The sequence below is a fragment of the Salvelinus fontinalis genome, chromosome 33 (assembly GCF_029448725.1).
Source record: "Salvelinus fontinalis isolate EN_2023a chromosome 33, ASM2944872v1, whole genome shotgun sequence".
In the NCBI taxonomy this organism is placed as follows: Eukaryota; Metazoa; Chordata; class Actinopteri; order Salmoniformes; family Salmonidae; genus Salvelinus; species Salvelinus fontinalis.
In genome coordinates, this window is record NC_074697.1 from 42,705,649 (window position 1) to 42,721,322 (window position 15,674).

At 42.4% G+C, this 15,674-nt stretch overlaps 2 protein-coding genes across 3 annotated transcripts; both read right to left on the reverse strand.

The window, feature by feature from the left end:
* Positions 1–357: 357 nt before the first annotated feature.
* Positions 358–7,103, reverse strand: LOC129832317 (T-cell surface glycoprotein CD3 delta chain-like). The gene is made up of 7 exons (XM_055896288.1): positions 7,001–7,103; positions 6,582–6,658; positions 6,331–6,351; positions 3,221–3,400; positions 2,926–3,066; positions 2,621–2,688; positions 358–2,488 (listed from the first exon to the last, which is right to left on the reverse strand). The coding sequence occupies exons 2-7, from the start codon at positions 6,631–6,633 to the stop codon at positions 2,429–2,431; spliced, it is 522 nt and encodes a 173-aa protein (XP_055752263.1). The 5' UTR covers positions 6,634–6,658; positions 7,001–7,103; the 3' UTR covers positions 358–2,428.
* A 1,076-nt stretch (positions 7,104–8,179) lies between these two features.
* Positions 8,180–15,265, reverse strand: LOC129832319 (transmembrane protein 25). 2 transcript variants are annotated; one of them, XM_055896294.1, is made up of 9 exons: positions 14,829–15,265; positions 13,468–13,578; positions 12,924–13,274; positions 12,337–12,636; positions 11,996–12,130; positions 11,856–11,889; positions 9,579–9,682; positions 9,305–9,379; positions 8,180–9,060 (listed from the first exon to the last, which is right to left on the reverse strand). In XM_055896294.1, exons 2-9 carry the CDS (start codon positions 13,547–13,549, stop codon positions 8,987–8,989), a joined length of 1,155 nt encoding a protein of 384 aa, XP_055752269.1. In that variant the 5' UTR covers positions 13,550–13,578; positions 14,829–15,265; the 3' UTR covers positions 8,180–8,986. The 2 variants fall into 2 exon arrangements, with proteins under 2 accessions (XP_055752269.1, XP_055752268.1); XM_055896293.1 differs by lacking the exon at positions 14,829–15,265 and having other exon boundaries at positions 13,468–13,585.
* Positions 15,266–15,674: the final 409 nt, after the last annotated feature.

The following is a 15,674-nucleotide window of genomic DNA, read 5'->3' on the forward strand; positions in this document are numbered from 1 at the left end:
TGTGTGTGTGATGTGAGCATGGATATGTGGGTGTTGGTTGTGTACGCTGTGAGCTCTGTGTTGTTTGAGCTCTTCCGTTTGATCTCCTCTCTAAGCTTCGTTAGGAAACCGCACTTTGTAGACTAGCAGAAGTAAATCCCCATAACCACACTCGAGAAGCATCTCATATATCATGTGCTCTGTTCCATTAGAATATCTGACACATTCAGGCTTCCTGTAGAGCAAACCCTCCACTAAAGCTGCTCTCTGTGTGGTAGTAAATAAGTGGAATAGTCAGATCGAACTAAACGACTCACTTAAAGATCTCATAAAAAGTAGGATGAAACCAGAAATAACAAGTCACAATCAGTGAACATATATTTTGTGACCAACTTCCCATTTAATTTGCATTTCATTATTTATGTTATTTGTATTCTTTTCACCAGGTTAGTCTCGTTGAGATTAAAAAACTATTTTCCAAGAGACACCTGGCCAAAATAGAAGCACACAGAATCCCCCCCCTACACACACACACACACACTTTATTGTCCACCATAGATTTGACCCGAGCCTTAAACTAATTCAAGCACACGAGCTCCTGCAATTTAATGTCCTTTTGTATCTCGTTCCAAGTGGATGGGCAAGAAAACTGGAATGTTTTTTTTTTTTTTTACCAAACTCTGTACGGGCACAGTCAACAAGATACAGTGAGCGTAGCCAATTGTTGTCATTTGTCTGCTGGACAATGTAGGTACACAGGTAAAAAGGGAGCTGTCTCAGTATGGCCTGATCAATGAAGACGTAACCAATGACTAGGTCTCCGACAAGCTAAGGAAGGCCAGCCCACTCTCATTTAGAGGGTACAGTGATGAGGGAGAGCTTTGGAATTCATAACAAACCTCCGCTCCCATGGTACACCTGAATTCACAACAAACCTCCGCTCCCCATGGTACACCTGAATTCACAACAATCCTCCGCTCCCCATGGTACACCTGAATTCACAACAAACCTCCGCTCCCCATGGTACACCTGAATTCACAACAAACCTCCGCTCCCATGGTACACCTGAATTCATAACAAACCTCCGCTCCCCATGGTACACCTGAATTCACAACAAACCTCCGCTCCCCATGGTACACCTGAATTCACAACAAACCTCCGCTCCCATGGTACACCTGAATTCATAACAAACCTCCGCTCCCCATGGTACACCTGAATTCACAACAAACCTCCGCTCCCCATGGTACACCTGAATTCACAACAAACCTCCGCTCCCCATGGTACACCTGAATTCACAACAAACCTCCGCTCCCCATGGTACACCTGAATTCACAACAAACCTCCGCTCCCCATGGTACACCTGAATTCGTCAAACATTTTCTGTACACAGGTTGAAAAAAGATATCAGCTAGGACTATAAAAGCAAATAACAAATTATGTTACGTCATGGAATGACAAAACAGCCTAAATGAAAACAAATATAAATACAAGGAAAATGTATATATGTCTATATACAGTAATATTAACCCCATGATGCATCATGCCAAACAAATTCTCAATAAAACAATTGGGGAAATCAACAAACATGTGTGAAGTTGGACAAATACAGTTTATGGTACCAAAAGGAAATCTTAGTTCGTGCAAAGCAGTAGATCAAACTAAACAAAGCAACAGAGCAAACAGTTAATGACTCTGTACATCAAATGGACAGTTGAGGGACTTATTGTGGACCTGATTTCTGCCTTCACTCAATGCATTACAACAATTATTTTGTGGTTTGTAAAAGTAATGTAGCACTGAGCACATTTTATTTGTAGAACAATGTGTGGTCATACGCACAACCTTAAAAACATAGGTGCTGGGCTGATAAAGAATACTAGTAAAGAACAAGATGGCCCGCACAACCTTAAAAAACATAGGTGCTGGGCTGATAAAGAATACTAGTAAAGAACAAGATGGCCCGCACAACCTTAAAAACATAGGTGCTGGGCTGATAAAGAATACTAGTAAAGAACAAGATGGCCCGCACAACCTTAAAAAACATAGGTGCTGGGCTGATAAAGAATACTAGTAAAGAACAAGATGGCCCGCACAACCTTAAAAACATAGGTGCTGGGCTGATAAAGAATACTAGTAAAGAACAAGATGGCCCGCACAACCTTAAAAAACATAGGTGCTGGGCTGATAAAGAATACTAGTAAAGAACAAGATGGCCCGCACAACCTTAAAAACATAGGTGCTGGGCTGATAAAGAATACTAGTAAAGAACAAGATGGCCCGCACAACCTTAAAAAACATAGGTGCTGGGCTGATAAAGAATACTAGTAAAGAACAAGATGGCCCGCACAACATTGAAGCTCACAATTCACCTCTTTATTGACTACGTTTCAATCCGAAACGGATCTTCGAACGGAGCTTAAAGAGTTTGCTTTACATTTTATTTTTCTCTTTATCTCCTTTCTGGCAGAGTGCTGTACTCAGATTTGTCCATGCGCCTTTTATTCAGGGGCTGTGAGAAAGAAAGAAAGAAAGAAAGTCAGACAGACACAAATGGATCAACCCATCGCTATAACTTAATGACTTGGACTAGTTATTTTGTTCATGTCAAGATCGTGGCTCAAAAAAGCCAGGAAACACCTACCTGATAGTTGCCAATGGGGTCTTCGTTTGCACTCGCCTCATTGTTGATGAGCCCCATTTTGCTAGATGCTAGGCGTGAAAGACAGAAATGAAATATTGCATCACATTATTGATTATGGTCTTCATGTGTATTATTTTTGAATGTTTACTGTAAAACATTTCATTTTTAAGAATATCTCAATCAGAAGTGTTCACTTCTGAGTTTTCTAAATTTTATGCACAACATACAAAGTAGGGGCTCGTCAGGTATCATTCAAATTTCAAGTTCACATATCTTATGTTTTTCTCCTTTGTGTGGTCACTCACTTTTCTTGCCGGTGATCAGTTTTGCTTTGGGCTGTGAGGCGATGCTGTAGACAGCTACTCCAATCAGGACAGTGGCCACCAGGTCTCCCACAACCATCCCTACAGCCGCAGTTGTATCCAGCTCGATGCAGTTATCACAGGCTGGGAACACACACACACACACATGCATGCCACACATACACACACACGTACGTTATAATGATATGTGTTATAATGGCATACACAAAAGAAACATTGACTTATATTATTGTGCCGTATAATTATCGATTGAGGGAAATGTCAGTACAGTACTTACACCGAAATTTCACATAGATTTTGGCCTGGACATCGTCTTTCTTGCATACATACTCTTTTGTGTTCTCATCCTTGTATTCCAACGTTTGAGTTGTTGTATTAGTAGATGGAAATTGATAACCATCAAGACATGATACTGTGATCTTGTCCGAGGATAATTCTTTCACTTCTATTATAAGTTCTAAAGAAATAAACAGACCAGCATTAGATAAGATAGATTGATAAGCCCTTTCGGGATATTGATGTTTCTCTCCATCTACTTTTTCCTCATGCTCTGTTTCTGTTATTTAAGCAAATGCATATAGGCAGACATACAGGCAGGTCTATAATTATTGGCACCCTTGATAAAGATAAACAAAAAAGGCTGTATGAAAAAAAGAATACAAAATACTGAGCTATACTGTAGGCTCAAATATTTATGATTATTTAATACTAATACAATTGCTCAGAGAAAGAGATTTTATTTAAAAAGTAATACAAAAAAAGATACAAAAGAGAAGGTTCAAAATGATTGGCTCTCCCTTTTTCAATAATCTAGCACCATCCCCTTCCGAGGATAATTACACACCCTTTTTGTAAAATGTTTTATGCGTTTGGAGAGCACGTTGGCAGAATAGAGACCTGGCAGCGTGGTGCCAGGACAACAATTTCTCCCTTAACATCAGCAAGAAAAAAGGTGCTGATTCTGAACTATAGGAAACGGAGGGCCGAGCAAGCCCCCATCCAAATAGATGGGGGTATAGTGGAGCAGGTCGAGAGCTTCAAATTCCTTGGTGTCCACATCACTAAGGAATTATCATGGTCCACACACACCAACAGAGTCGTGAAGAGGGCACAACAACGTCTCTTCCCCCTCTGAAAAGATTCGGCATGGGCCCTCAGATCCTAAAAAAGTTTGATAATTGAGAGCATTTTGACGGGCTGCATCACGGCTTGGTATGGCAACTGTTTGCATCTGACCACAAAGCGCTACAGAGGGTAATGCGTACGTCCCAGTACATCACTTGGGCCGAGCTTCCTGCCATCCAGGACCTCTGTATTAGGCGGTGTCAGAGGAAGGCCCTAAAAATTCTCAAAGACTCCAGTCACCCTAGTCATAGCTAATTCTCTCTGCTACCGCACGGCAAGCAGTGCCAATGGACCAAGTCTGGAACCAACAGGACCCTGAACAGCTTTAACCCTAAGGCATAAGACAGCTAAAAACACTGAACAAAAATATAAACGCAACATTTAAAGTGTTGGTCCCATGTTTAATGGGCTGTAATAAAAGATCCCAGAAATGTTCCATACACACAAGCATATTTATCTCAAATGTTGTGCACATCCCTGTTAGTGAGCATTTCTCATTTGCCAAGATAATCCATCCACCTGACAGGTGTGGCATATCATGAAGCCGATTCAACAGCATGATCATAACACAGGTGCACCTTTTGTTGGGGAGAGTAAAAGGCCACTCTAAAATGTGAAGTTTTGTCACACAACATAATGCCACAGATGTCTCAAGTTTTGAGGGAGCGAGCAATTGGCATGCTGACCACCAGAGCTGTTGCCAGAGAATTTAATGTTTATTTCTCTACCATAAGCCACCTCCAACAACGTTTTAGAGAATTTGGCAGTATGTTGAACCAGCCTCACAACCGCAGACCACGTCTATGGTGTCGTGTGGGCGAGCAGTTTGCTGATGTCAACATTGTGAACAGAGTGCCCCATGGTGGCGGTGGGGTTATGGTATGGGCAGACATAAGCTTCGGACAACGAACACAATTGCATTTTTATCAATGACAATTTGAATGTACAGAGATACCATGACTAGATCCTGAGGCCCATTGTCTTGGCATTCATCTGCCGCCATCACCTCATGTTTCAGCATGATAATGCATGGCCCCATGTCGCAAGGATCTCTACACAATTCCTGGAAGCTGAAAACGTCCCAGTTCTTCCATGACCTTCATATTCACCAGACATGTCACCCATTGAAGATATTTGGGATGCTGTGTACGACACGTGTACGACACGTCGATCCACACTTTTGACTCATCACATGCGCTGCTGTTACTGTTTATTATCTATCCTGTTGCCTAGTCTCTTTATCCCTACCTATATGTACTTATCTTCCTCAATTACCTCGTACCCCTGCACATGGACTCGGTACTAATACCCCGTATATATAGCCAAGTTATCGTTACTCATGGTGTATTTATTCCTTGTGTTATTATTTCTCTTTCTTTCTCTCTGCATTGTTGGGAACGGCCCGTAAGTAAGCATTTCACTGTTAGTCTACACCTGTTGTTTACGAAGCATGTGACAAATACTATTTGATTTGATCTTAGACCATTTCTCCATACAGAATCTTTCCAGATCCTTGATATCCTTCGTCAGCACTTATGGACTGCCCTCTTCAATTCAAACTACAGGTTTTCAATGGAGTTCAAGTCCAGAGCCGAAGAGGGCCATTGCAAAATGCTTATTCTTTGTGGATTTTGATTAGTGCTTGGTTTTATGGTCTTGCTAGGAGATCCTGGCAGAAGCAACCAGGTTTTTGTCTACAATGTCCTGATACTTGATGCTTTTGCCCTTAACAAGGGCCACAGAACCAGTAGAAGCAAAATAGCCCCATAACATCAAAAAGATCCACCGCCATATTTTACAGTATTTTACAGTAGGTATGAGATACTTTTCTACATATGCTTCTGTTTTTCAACACCAAACCCACCACTGATGTCCGTGGCCGAAGAGCTCAATTTTCGTGTAATCTGACCATAGCACCGGTTTCCAATCCAAGTGCCAACGTCATGTATCAAACTCCAGGCGATGCTATGGTCAGATGACAAAATCATATTTTTTTCTCAGCAATTGCATTAGTATAAATTAACGTAACTTCCCCTTTTTTTGTTGCATATAATATAGCTCAGTTTTTGTATTATTTATTTTATACAGTATTTTTTGCTCATCTCTATCAAGGATGCCAATACTTATGGTGGGTTTTAGTCAGTTCAGTCAGATAGTTTTGAATACTAAATTAAATTAGGAGAAAACCTGATCTATGCCCAGACAATGCTCTAAGATTCATAGTTAGATCGAAACAGGACCTGGATTAATCTGGTCACTTACTTGGGACTGTATCTTCAGCTACTGTAAAAAGAATGGGGGAAGCAACAGTTAGGGTCACAGTAAATAGATCAGAAAGCATTTGTGACCTTGACATCAGTGATCTTGTACTTTTTAAATGTCATCCAGCTGATTAATCTAGTCAGGAATAATAAAAAAAGTGATCAGAATAAATTGGTGTTGAATAATTTCTGACATATTTTTTTTATGCAGTCTGTCAATGTATTTTTTTTTGTAGATATCCCAAAACGTACCAGTCATGGTCCAAATCACCAAAAGATGAGCCAAGAGTATGGTCCACTTCATTCTACTTACTCTTCTCTTGATTCTCCTGGGGAAATTAAACTGGTGTATCATTTCATACACTGCCATTGTAGGAGACACCATTTCTGTCCCTAGTCAGCCATTTTAGTTTTACTCAAACTTCTATTTTGTATCATAATAGAAAGATACATACATCTTTATTTACTGAATTGAGACATGACATATTACAAAAAAACACCTTTACACAAATATATTGATTTATTGTTGTTTTGTGTCTCTTGTGTAATTTTACACAGCCTTAGGCTCCAACAAACGTTTTAAATTGTAAACCTTTCTAATGCCAGTGATGCCAACTCTTTAAGCGTCTCTATCAACTCTTTAGAATAGGAGTTCAACAATAAAAACATACCTTAATATTGAATACTTCCCCCTGTATGTTTCCAAAAAGTCTTCAAAATGTCACCTTCTCAGTAGGTCTGTCTGTCTCTATGTCTATGAGGAGGAAGTGTGTATGATTGGTTTATCTTCCGATACACCGGGGGCTGTCTCTATCTGGTACCTCTGTAATTTCTCTGAAATTAGTCTGGGTTGGGTTATGGGTGAGGACACAGCTCAAAATATCTTCAACATGCTGCTTAGCAAGTATTGTCACTTTTGATACAACAATGTCCCAATGTGTAATACCATATTACATATGGGCCTACAGTAAATTACAAAACATTATTTAAATGAGTCTAATGGTTTTAGTATGGAATATGATTTTAGCAAGTAGTAAAACATGATTATGATCATACTCAAATGTCTTTAAGAAAGTTTCGTCCCAATGATTCTGTAGAAAACCTACAATCCCTACTGCTCTGCAAAGGAGCCATGTGAGGAAGACAAAGAGATGATCCCTCTACGCAGCTTCCTGCTTGGCTACGGTAGACCACAACACCCTGTAACCTACAACTGGCACCTGGAACACAATCACACTCTCACCCAGTCACACTCTCACCCAGTCACGAAGACACAATGCCTCAAACACTACCACCCCTATGTCAACAAAAACAACAACGCACTAACCAAAAGGTAAGACAGAAAACACTTTTCTTGGAAGAATTCCAGAACACAAAATGTTGATTTTGGGGGTCATAACATCGTCTTTCTGTTCAAATCTACACACAATCACATCTACCAAGTCAGCAGTGTCAGAACCATAAAATATAGGACAGTATCACCCCTCTCAGCAGTGTCCAATGAATACAATCTGAGATATAATTGTCATATGTAAATGTCATTGCAATTTCCATCAGACTAAAGGCTGCATTTCCTCCCACTGGCTCAGCACACTGAAATGGGCCAACACTAGTCCGGGCTCCATTACAGCAGAACCAGCCCTGCACTGTCCCCCGATGATGCCCTGCAAAGCCCCGATGACCTCTGGCGACAACATTAATATGACAAGCCAGACAGACCATTATGTGTAAATCAATAGACGGTTGGATCCCTTAGTCTCCATCTTAACTACGGTAATTGCCAGGGTAAGATTAGTGCCCCCTGCTGGTTGAATATAAACAAAAAGCAGAATTTACCATCCATAGTCAAATCCAGTCATATTAATCTTTATTAGATTTATTTTATACACATATACATATGAATACAAATATACATATAAACATATTTTATACTTGTAGATGAATATCTTTTGTTTATGTATATAGCCATAGAAGTATGTCAGTTCACATACATTGTCTTGGACATTCTTATGATATACAAAGAACATGAAGCATTCCGTAATCCAACAAGAGTTCATGGTTATGGTATGCGATCAACAGACTGTAGTATATGGAGGAGTGGTAGGTGTCAATCAGTGTAAACCATGTAAAACACAGGTACAGTATACTTCCCACACTGAGTATCGGTTTAGGTGTTTAGAGCCATCTAAATGTATTAACTTGATACCACAACTGCACCCTTTGATAACTCAGTCCATGGCAGTCAGAGTTATTAGCCTGGTCCCAGATATGTTTGTGACATATTGTCACACCAAACAGACAGACAGCACAAACAGATATAGGACCAGGCTACAGATTTATACCTGTCAGCTTGAAAGACACGAACCAATCAACATAGGACCTGATATTCTGAGTTTCTGATTTTCACTGAATCAAGTTGGAATGTGATTACCTGCTGTAATAGGTTCATCTGGCCAACCTCAGAGTGAGATCGCTAACTACAGTATCTTCCTAACAGGCTCCTCTAGCTGCTCTGCGCCTGTAATCCTCTCAGCATCTCTATTGGTCCTTTTTGAAGATGGGATCGGCTGATTGGCTGACTGGCAGTCGTTCACAGGTTCCTTTTGGCCGGTTGCACTGTGGTTTGACCACCCAGTGGTGGAACTGGGGCGTAGTAGTCAGAGCCAGATCTCATCACTGCTCTTGCTGTTCACCTTATAGATGTAGCCCACCATGGGGTACAGGGCGAAGCCTGGAGGGGGTGTCAACAACAACCTTTAGGACAATGTACGGACATATGTGGTGCACAGTATACAGACACACAAACTAGAATTATAGGCTCACACACATCCAATAGTCTATATAAACACATCCACACCCTCCGTAACACGCCTGAAAATATGTTACACATTACATTCGTGTGGAAAGTGTAGACTGGGCCAACTCATTCCCATTCAACAGGCAAGCTAACCTTTAACATCTGAACCCTGTCTTACCCCTGGCAGCGTAGGCAGCAGACAGATCCTCCTCTTCCATCTTCTCCCCAAGGTGGTGTTTGGCGGTCTCTCGTGCTACAGAGAGACAGCATGGGAATGAGGAAGTAGAGTAACAGATGGGACAGAGTCATGGAGAAGACCACAGGGACAGATGCCAGTGCCCAGGGCACCAAAATGGCCACTCTGTTTCCTGTTCTGTAATTGCTTTGCACCATTGATGAGACTTCTGCCTCGGTTCTAAAGAGATATCTGTCTCTCAGCAGTAGTGTCTTACCTTTAAGCAGGGTGCTGAGGTCGTTGAGTTGCATGTTGGAAGGTAGAGACATGTTCTCTCTGGGTAGGGATATCTTGTCTACCTTCACACTAGGTGATTCCATACTGAAACAAGAGTCATGGCGTGTATTTATTAGTGCACACCGTAGCAAAACGTTTCTTATTGGATAAGTTCAGGTATACCCATCCCCGTTTTGGCCTGTTTGCTTCTGTTTGTTTCCTAATGAATACACCCATGTAAAGTATATTATTATACAGACACTTGCCTTGTGTACTGTACTGTAAATCCTGTAAATACTTAGAGGAGCATGAATACAATACATAGGAAACAGTGGCAACCCGTAATTCTGGACAGGTGGGGCAGAGGGGGAGGGGGGCTTGCCTGTTTTGCATGTTATTTTGGCATTAATACATGTCAGATATCAGTTTTCAAACAATGTAAAAAATTATGTATATCATTGCGTTAATAAAGCTGCATTCAAACATGGTCTCTTTTTTTGTTTTCTTGAGTAAGACAGCTCCAAAATGCAGGTGTTTCAGCCTAGCTCAGTGCTTTCTGTGGTGGTGGGGCAATCCAACGGAAAATACGGAGCGTTGCTCAGTGTTCTGTCACTTGTGGGGACACTACGTCACTGCCAAGTGTAAGAGGAGACCTAGAAAATTCTAGCACTTTGGGTGCTGCCATATAGTCACATTATGAGTGTCCATCCAAGAAGGCTCAAGGTCATTGGCCACTGATAAAATGACGTCAAATCACGTTACATGTACAGTAGCTTTGACTGGACTGATCATGTCGACATCTTACTTTCACAATCTGAGCTAGCAGTCATCATCATGAATAAAGTCGACAATCTACTGACAAAAACTTTTTAATCCTTGTCATATGAAGAGAAATAATGAGGAGAAATTAAAGGTAAAACGTATTGGTGCTCATCGGCCAATGCACATAAATATTACACAAGTTGGAAATCACAAAAGTGGTTTGGAAGGAATCGGTGACAGTGGCTGTGTGGTCCCAAATATGGGATTAAGGGGATCTTTTCCAAGTTTAAAATGATAAACATTCAACATTGGCCATGCCGTCAATGAAGCATGATTTGGGTCATGCTCAAAACAACTGTTAACTCGGAATTGCGAAAACTTGACTTTAGTGAGTTCAAGACAACTGGGAAGTCGGGAATAAATGAGCTCCGACTGGGAAAACACGTTTTGAACGGTCATCCAACTTGTTTTGAAAGCACCATAAATCCAGAATTTGATGACAAAATTTGCCCACGAAGGAGCGCCACTCCACTTTCCTGTTCAAGTGAGCACAAAACAACAAGGTGAGTCCAAAAATGTATTGTATGCTGCGGCATAAATTATGTAATATGCAAGGGAGATATGTATACAGTAGCTAAGAAAGTAATACTAAGTGTATGTTGTGTAGTATGATGTTAGTAGCCCATGTGCCTCACCCTAATCATTTGGTCTATTTACCCTTCTTAATTTTGCCAATTGTTCTGACTGCTCTACTGTAGCCTATAACCTGTTCTAGAGAAATGTAATCATTGAATATTGTAAAAGCTTTCATTGTCTGCTTATATGCCCCCTTTATTTAACCTACGGTTCTATCTTGGTGTACAGAGAGAACACTGTAAGAACGGCCCATATTCTGAAGTCTGTTGCTGTACATTTCAAAAGTGGTAAACAAATAATTATATTGACTAACGTTATGTCCGTCCTAGCTCGCTCATTAATGTCTTAATCGAAGTTAAGGATTTCCTTTTATCCGCTTTTCGTCTCAATTGTTAGTAGAAACCACATTTATTTAAGCAAGTCAGCCATATCAGCTATGTTTTTTTTTAAATGAGGCTGAATGAACTGTTTCGCTGCCAGACAAGGCTCCGCTGATAGCCAGGTGTATCAGTGGTAAGCTGTTGGGACTCCTGTTCGGATAGCTTTACGTAGGCCCTAACAGTTTGTGGGCACCGTATGTCACCATTACAGTGCAATTAATGTATTGTTTAGTGTTGTGCTGTGTAGTGGCTTTGCTGGCATGCATCACACTTTTATTGATTTTTTCCCCCACCAAGACTTAGTACATGTTAATATCGCCACTGATAGGTATTACGTTTTAGCAGACACTCTTTTCCAGAGCGACTTAGCGTAGCAGTGAGTTCATACATTTTCAAACTATTCCCTTTTTTTCGTATTTAAAGAAAGGCACATTTAGACACATACCTATGCTGACAACTGACACAAACAACAGACGGACTAACTAAATAATATACGTTACCATTTTTTCGCCATTATAATCTCGACTGGCTCATCTGAAAAAGAACAGGCACAGACATTATTCAGAGACTTAAAGCACTTAATTCACTGTATCATCAAAATACAACAGTTCCTCCCACCCTCCTTGCTCCCTTGTCTCACCGATGATGGCCTTGCCCTTGTTCTTGTGCAGAAGGCAGAGCACCAGAAGGCTGAGGATGAGGAAGGTAACGAAGCCCACAGCGCCCCCTGTCAGGATGCCCAGCACCGGCACCTCCACCCTGGACTGGAGGAACTCTGGAGAATACAGAAACAGGGGGCCTATGATCTGGGCTGTAGTGGAAAAAAGGGCTTTTCACACTATTGAGCCGAACCGAGCTGGGCCAAACCAAGCTATGCTCAGCTGGCCTGGTTATGCATCCACCCCTCGCTGAAAAGTAAATATGCAAGACAGTTGGTTCGTGTCGGCATGATAGTAAGAAAAGGGTCAGAGTGATATTGACCTGTCAGACCTGCCAGAGCTAGGTTGCTCTGAGCTGCACCGACACTGTTGCTGGCGTTTACGGAGACGTTCCCTGATAGGCTGCTCGGGGCGACCTGCAGCGTGTGATTGGTCAGCCAGGGGTAGCTCCGCGAGTCCAGGATGAGGAAGTCCGAAGTGTTGGCCACCAGCTGACCGGACTGGTCCAACCAGGTGATGTGGGCAGGGGGGTTTGACCGTACCAAGGCAAAGAGGACCAGGGAGAGGCCAGGGTCTGAGGTCTCAGTGTAGTGAGCGTTCACACGCAGAATCTCTGGCTGGACTGTGATAGAAAAGGGGAACAGAACAAAGAGAGGGAAACTGAGCATCACATCAGTTCAATGTACTCCTGGGTTTTAATAATCTACAGTGGTGGGATCATTTTGGATATTGATATTAGCACTGCAGCCAATGATAATATCTGAGTAAGCAGAAGAACTGTGGTTAATACTGCCTTTGGATATGTAACCTTAATTCAACAAGTAAGTGAAACGTTAACAGCCACAACAGATAATCATATTAACACATTCCCCACACCACATCAGTAGATCATTCAACAAGCCTCCTCACACTGCACATTGAGGGTGACGGTGGCGTTGTAGCTCTCTCCACTGTGGGGGCTGGAGGCGGCACATACTAGCTCTCTATCCCACTTCCTGGCTCTCAGAGAGAAGGTGCTGTTGTGCTTGGAGTCCTGTGTCAGCAGCCCAGACTCCTCCCGTGATGTCACCACCAGGCGCCCAGGTGTCCGTTTGTCCGACGGCGGTCTCTGTCGCTCCCCGTTGAGGTACCACGTCAGCAGGGGCGGGGCATGAGGATTCCAACCCTCTGATTGGCAGTTGAACTTGTGGGTGACATTCTCTTTCAGTGTTAGTGCAGCTCGATGCCGTCCATCAATTTTGGGCGCATGTTCGATGGCACCTGGACAGAGAAGTTGATGTAAAAAAAAAAAGATGTGCCCTTGAAACTCAGTGTCTATTTAAATGTACTTTTCATTGGTATCTCATGAGAATCTTTATCAATATACTGTAACTCATAAAGAACTGAGTAGTATACTCTGTGAGGTAGTATATTTTTCATCTCTTAGTTTTTGTGATCCAGTCTTGTTACTGACCTGTCCATGCCCAGGCCAAGGTGTTTAGCAGCAGGACAGTGGGGCCCAGCACCTGCCTCAGACACACACACTCCATGCTCATCCACAGGACCACCAACACACACCTGCTATCTGCCATGATGTGCACTCGCAAGCACGCACACACACACACACACACACACACACACACACACACACACACACAGAGATAGAGAGACTGGCAGTAAGTGATTGCTCTCCAGTGACTGAATAGAGGGTTTACTCAGACAAGAGAATGAAAAGCAAAACAGAGGTGGACAAACAGACAGAAACAAGACAGGGAAATAGGACAGTGTGTCAGCTATGGAGAGAAAGAGAGAGAAAGAGAGAGAGAGAACATGGACATATAAGAATAGCATTAGCTATAGAAAGAAAAACAAGAAAACTGACATAAAGAAAGACAGGGACAAAGACCGTAACAACACATAGGAATAAAGAGGATCGATCCCTAAGAGAGACAAAGAGAATGAGGTGAACACAGATAAACAACTAGTGTGAACAGACAATGTCAACAGAAGAGCAGTAGCTTCCTGGACAATCCATGAAAAGACACAGGAATAGCCAATCCGAAAGGATACAACAGTATGAAAGACAAAGAAATAGCCAAACTGCAACGGGATATAGAGACACAACGAACAGTGATGACTAGAGGTAGAGTAAGAGTTGATTGTGCTCTTCACAAATAGACCCTGACTCCAGAGTATTGAATAATTTGCTGGCTGTCTAACTTTGATTTGTAAGGAGCTGCAGTGCAATACGCTGATATAGACGCCATCTGAGTAAATCTCTACCAGTGGATTAAAAAACACAGGCCTGTTTAAAGGAGAAGTCAGTCATTTCACACCACATACGTGCAAATCAAATGTGTGAAAAAGCACCAGAAATGACCAACGCCTGATACTATCAATCCCGGTTTATCATGGTCACATGATCAATGTGTCAGCGCCTTCCAGTAAAGCAGGCATGCAAGCACGACATCAACACATAAAGCTGACAGCATGAGAATAGTATTCCATAGTGTTCCCCAAATAAACAATGGCGCAATCAGTCCAGTAAAGAGAGGGCTGGAAGCGTGTTGTCATAACAAGCACGATGGATTGAAGGGAGTAATGGACAAGAGGTGTGAGAGCTAGAGGGCTAGACTCTGCGCAACACACTAAAATCTGCTGTGCAGGGATGCATGCAGTGTCCTCAAAACGCACACATACACAAATATACAGAGCAATGCACACAGCACTGTCTTTCAAACTCAGATATACCAACACACACCAGTTCTAACCTTTCTTCCCCATTCTTTATTTTTCTCTCTCACACACACACACAAATCCATGTTAGTGTGTTACCTTGGCACAGTCTGCAGATGGTGGTGGGATGATTCAGCCTGTCGGTCCTCCATACATGCTGGGTAGGGTAGCAGAGAAGAGAGGCAGCACCCCCTGGCTCACTCAACTACACACACACACACAGGATCCTCTGACTGCAGCAAGCAGCATTTAGTGGCTGACGCAGGCAGTCATGCTGTCGCCACACAGACAACGAGAAGGGGAGAGGAGAGGGGGAGCGAGAGGAAAACGGGACAAGCTACGCAATGCATCCGTCATTCAGTGAGACAGTAGCCACGTATTACAAGGTGTGAGAGAGAAAAATTAAGGGATGGCTGGAAGGAGAGTGATTGGGGGGGGGTCATTCTACTAAGACACAGGGGGACTAGCTGTTATCCACTTATCTTGCCCATCTTCCAATCGCAGCCCCACAGCATCCCTGCCTGCCCCTCCTCCATTAAATCCTATAGGGCTCCTTAGATCTGTGCTCAGCTACCGTTGCCTGAAAAGCCACTGCAGTGCAGCTATACAGACAGACCAAAGAAGCTGATCACCGAGCACTGCAGCCCTGAGGTAGAGGGATGTAGATCAATAGCTTACCCAATGATCCCCATTCATCCCGACAGTGCTCCCGTGTCAGGGACAAAGAGTTCCTTTCCTTAACTCTCACAAATAAAACTAGAGGAATTCTTCTTCTTACCCAGGAGGATTTCAGGTTTGTGCCTCATCTATCACAGACTGTGAAATCTGGAGTATATGGCAGGGTTGATCATTTTTAAATTCAGTCAACTGAGGAAGGAAACTGAAATTCCAATTCTAGTGGGAATTTCAGTTGCCTTCCTGAAATGACTAAATTGGAATGGAACA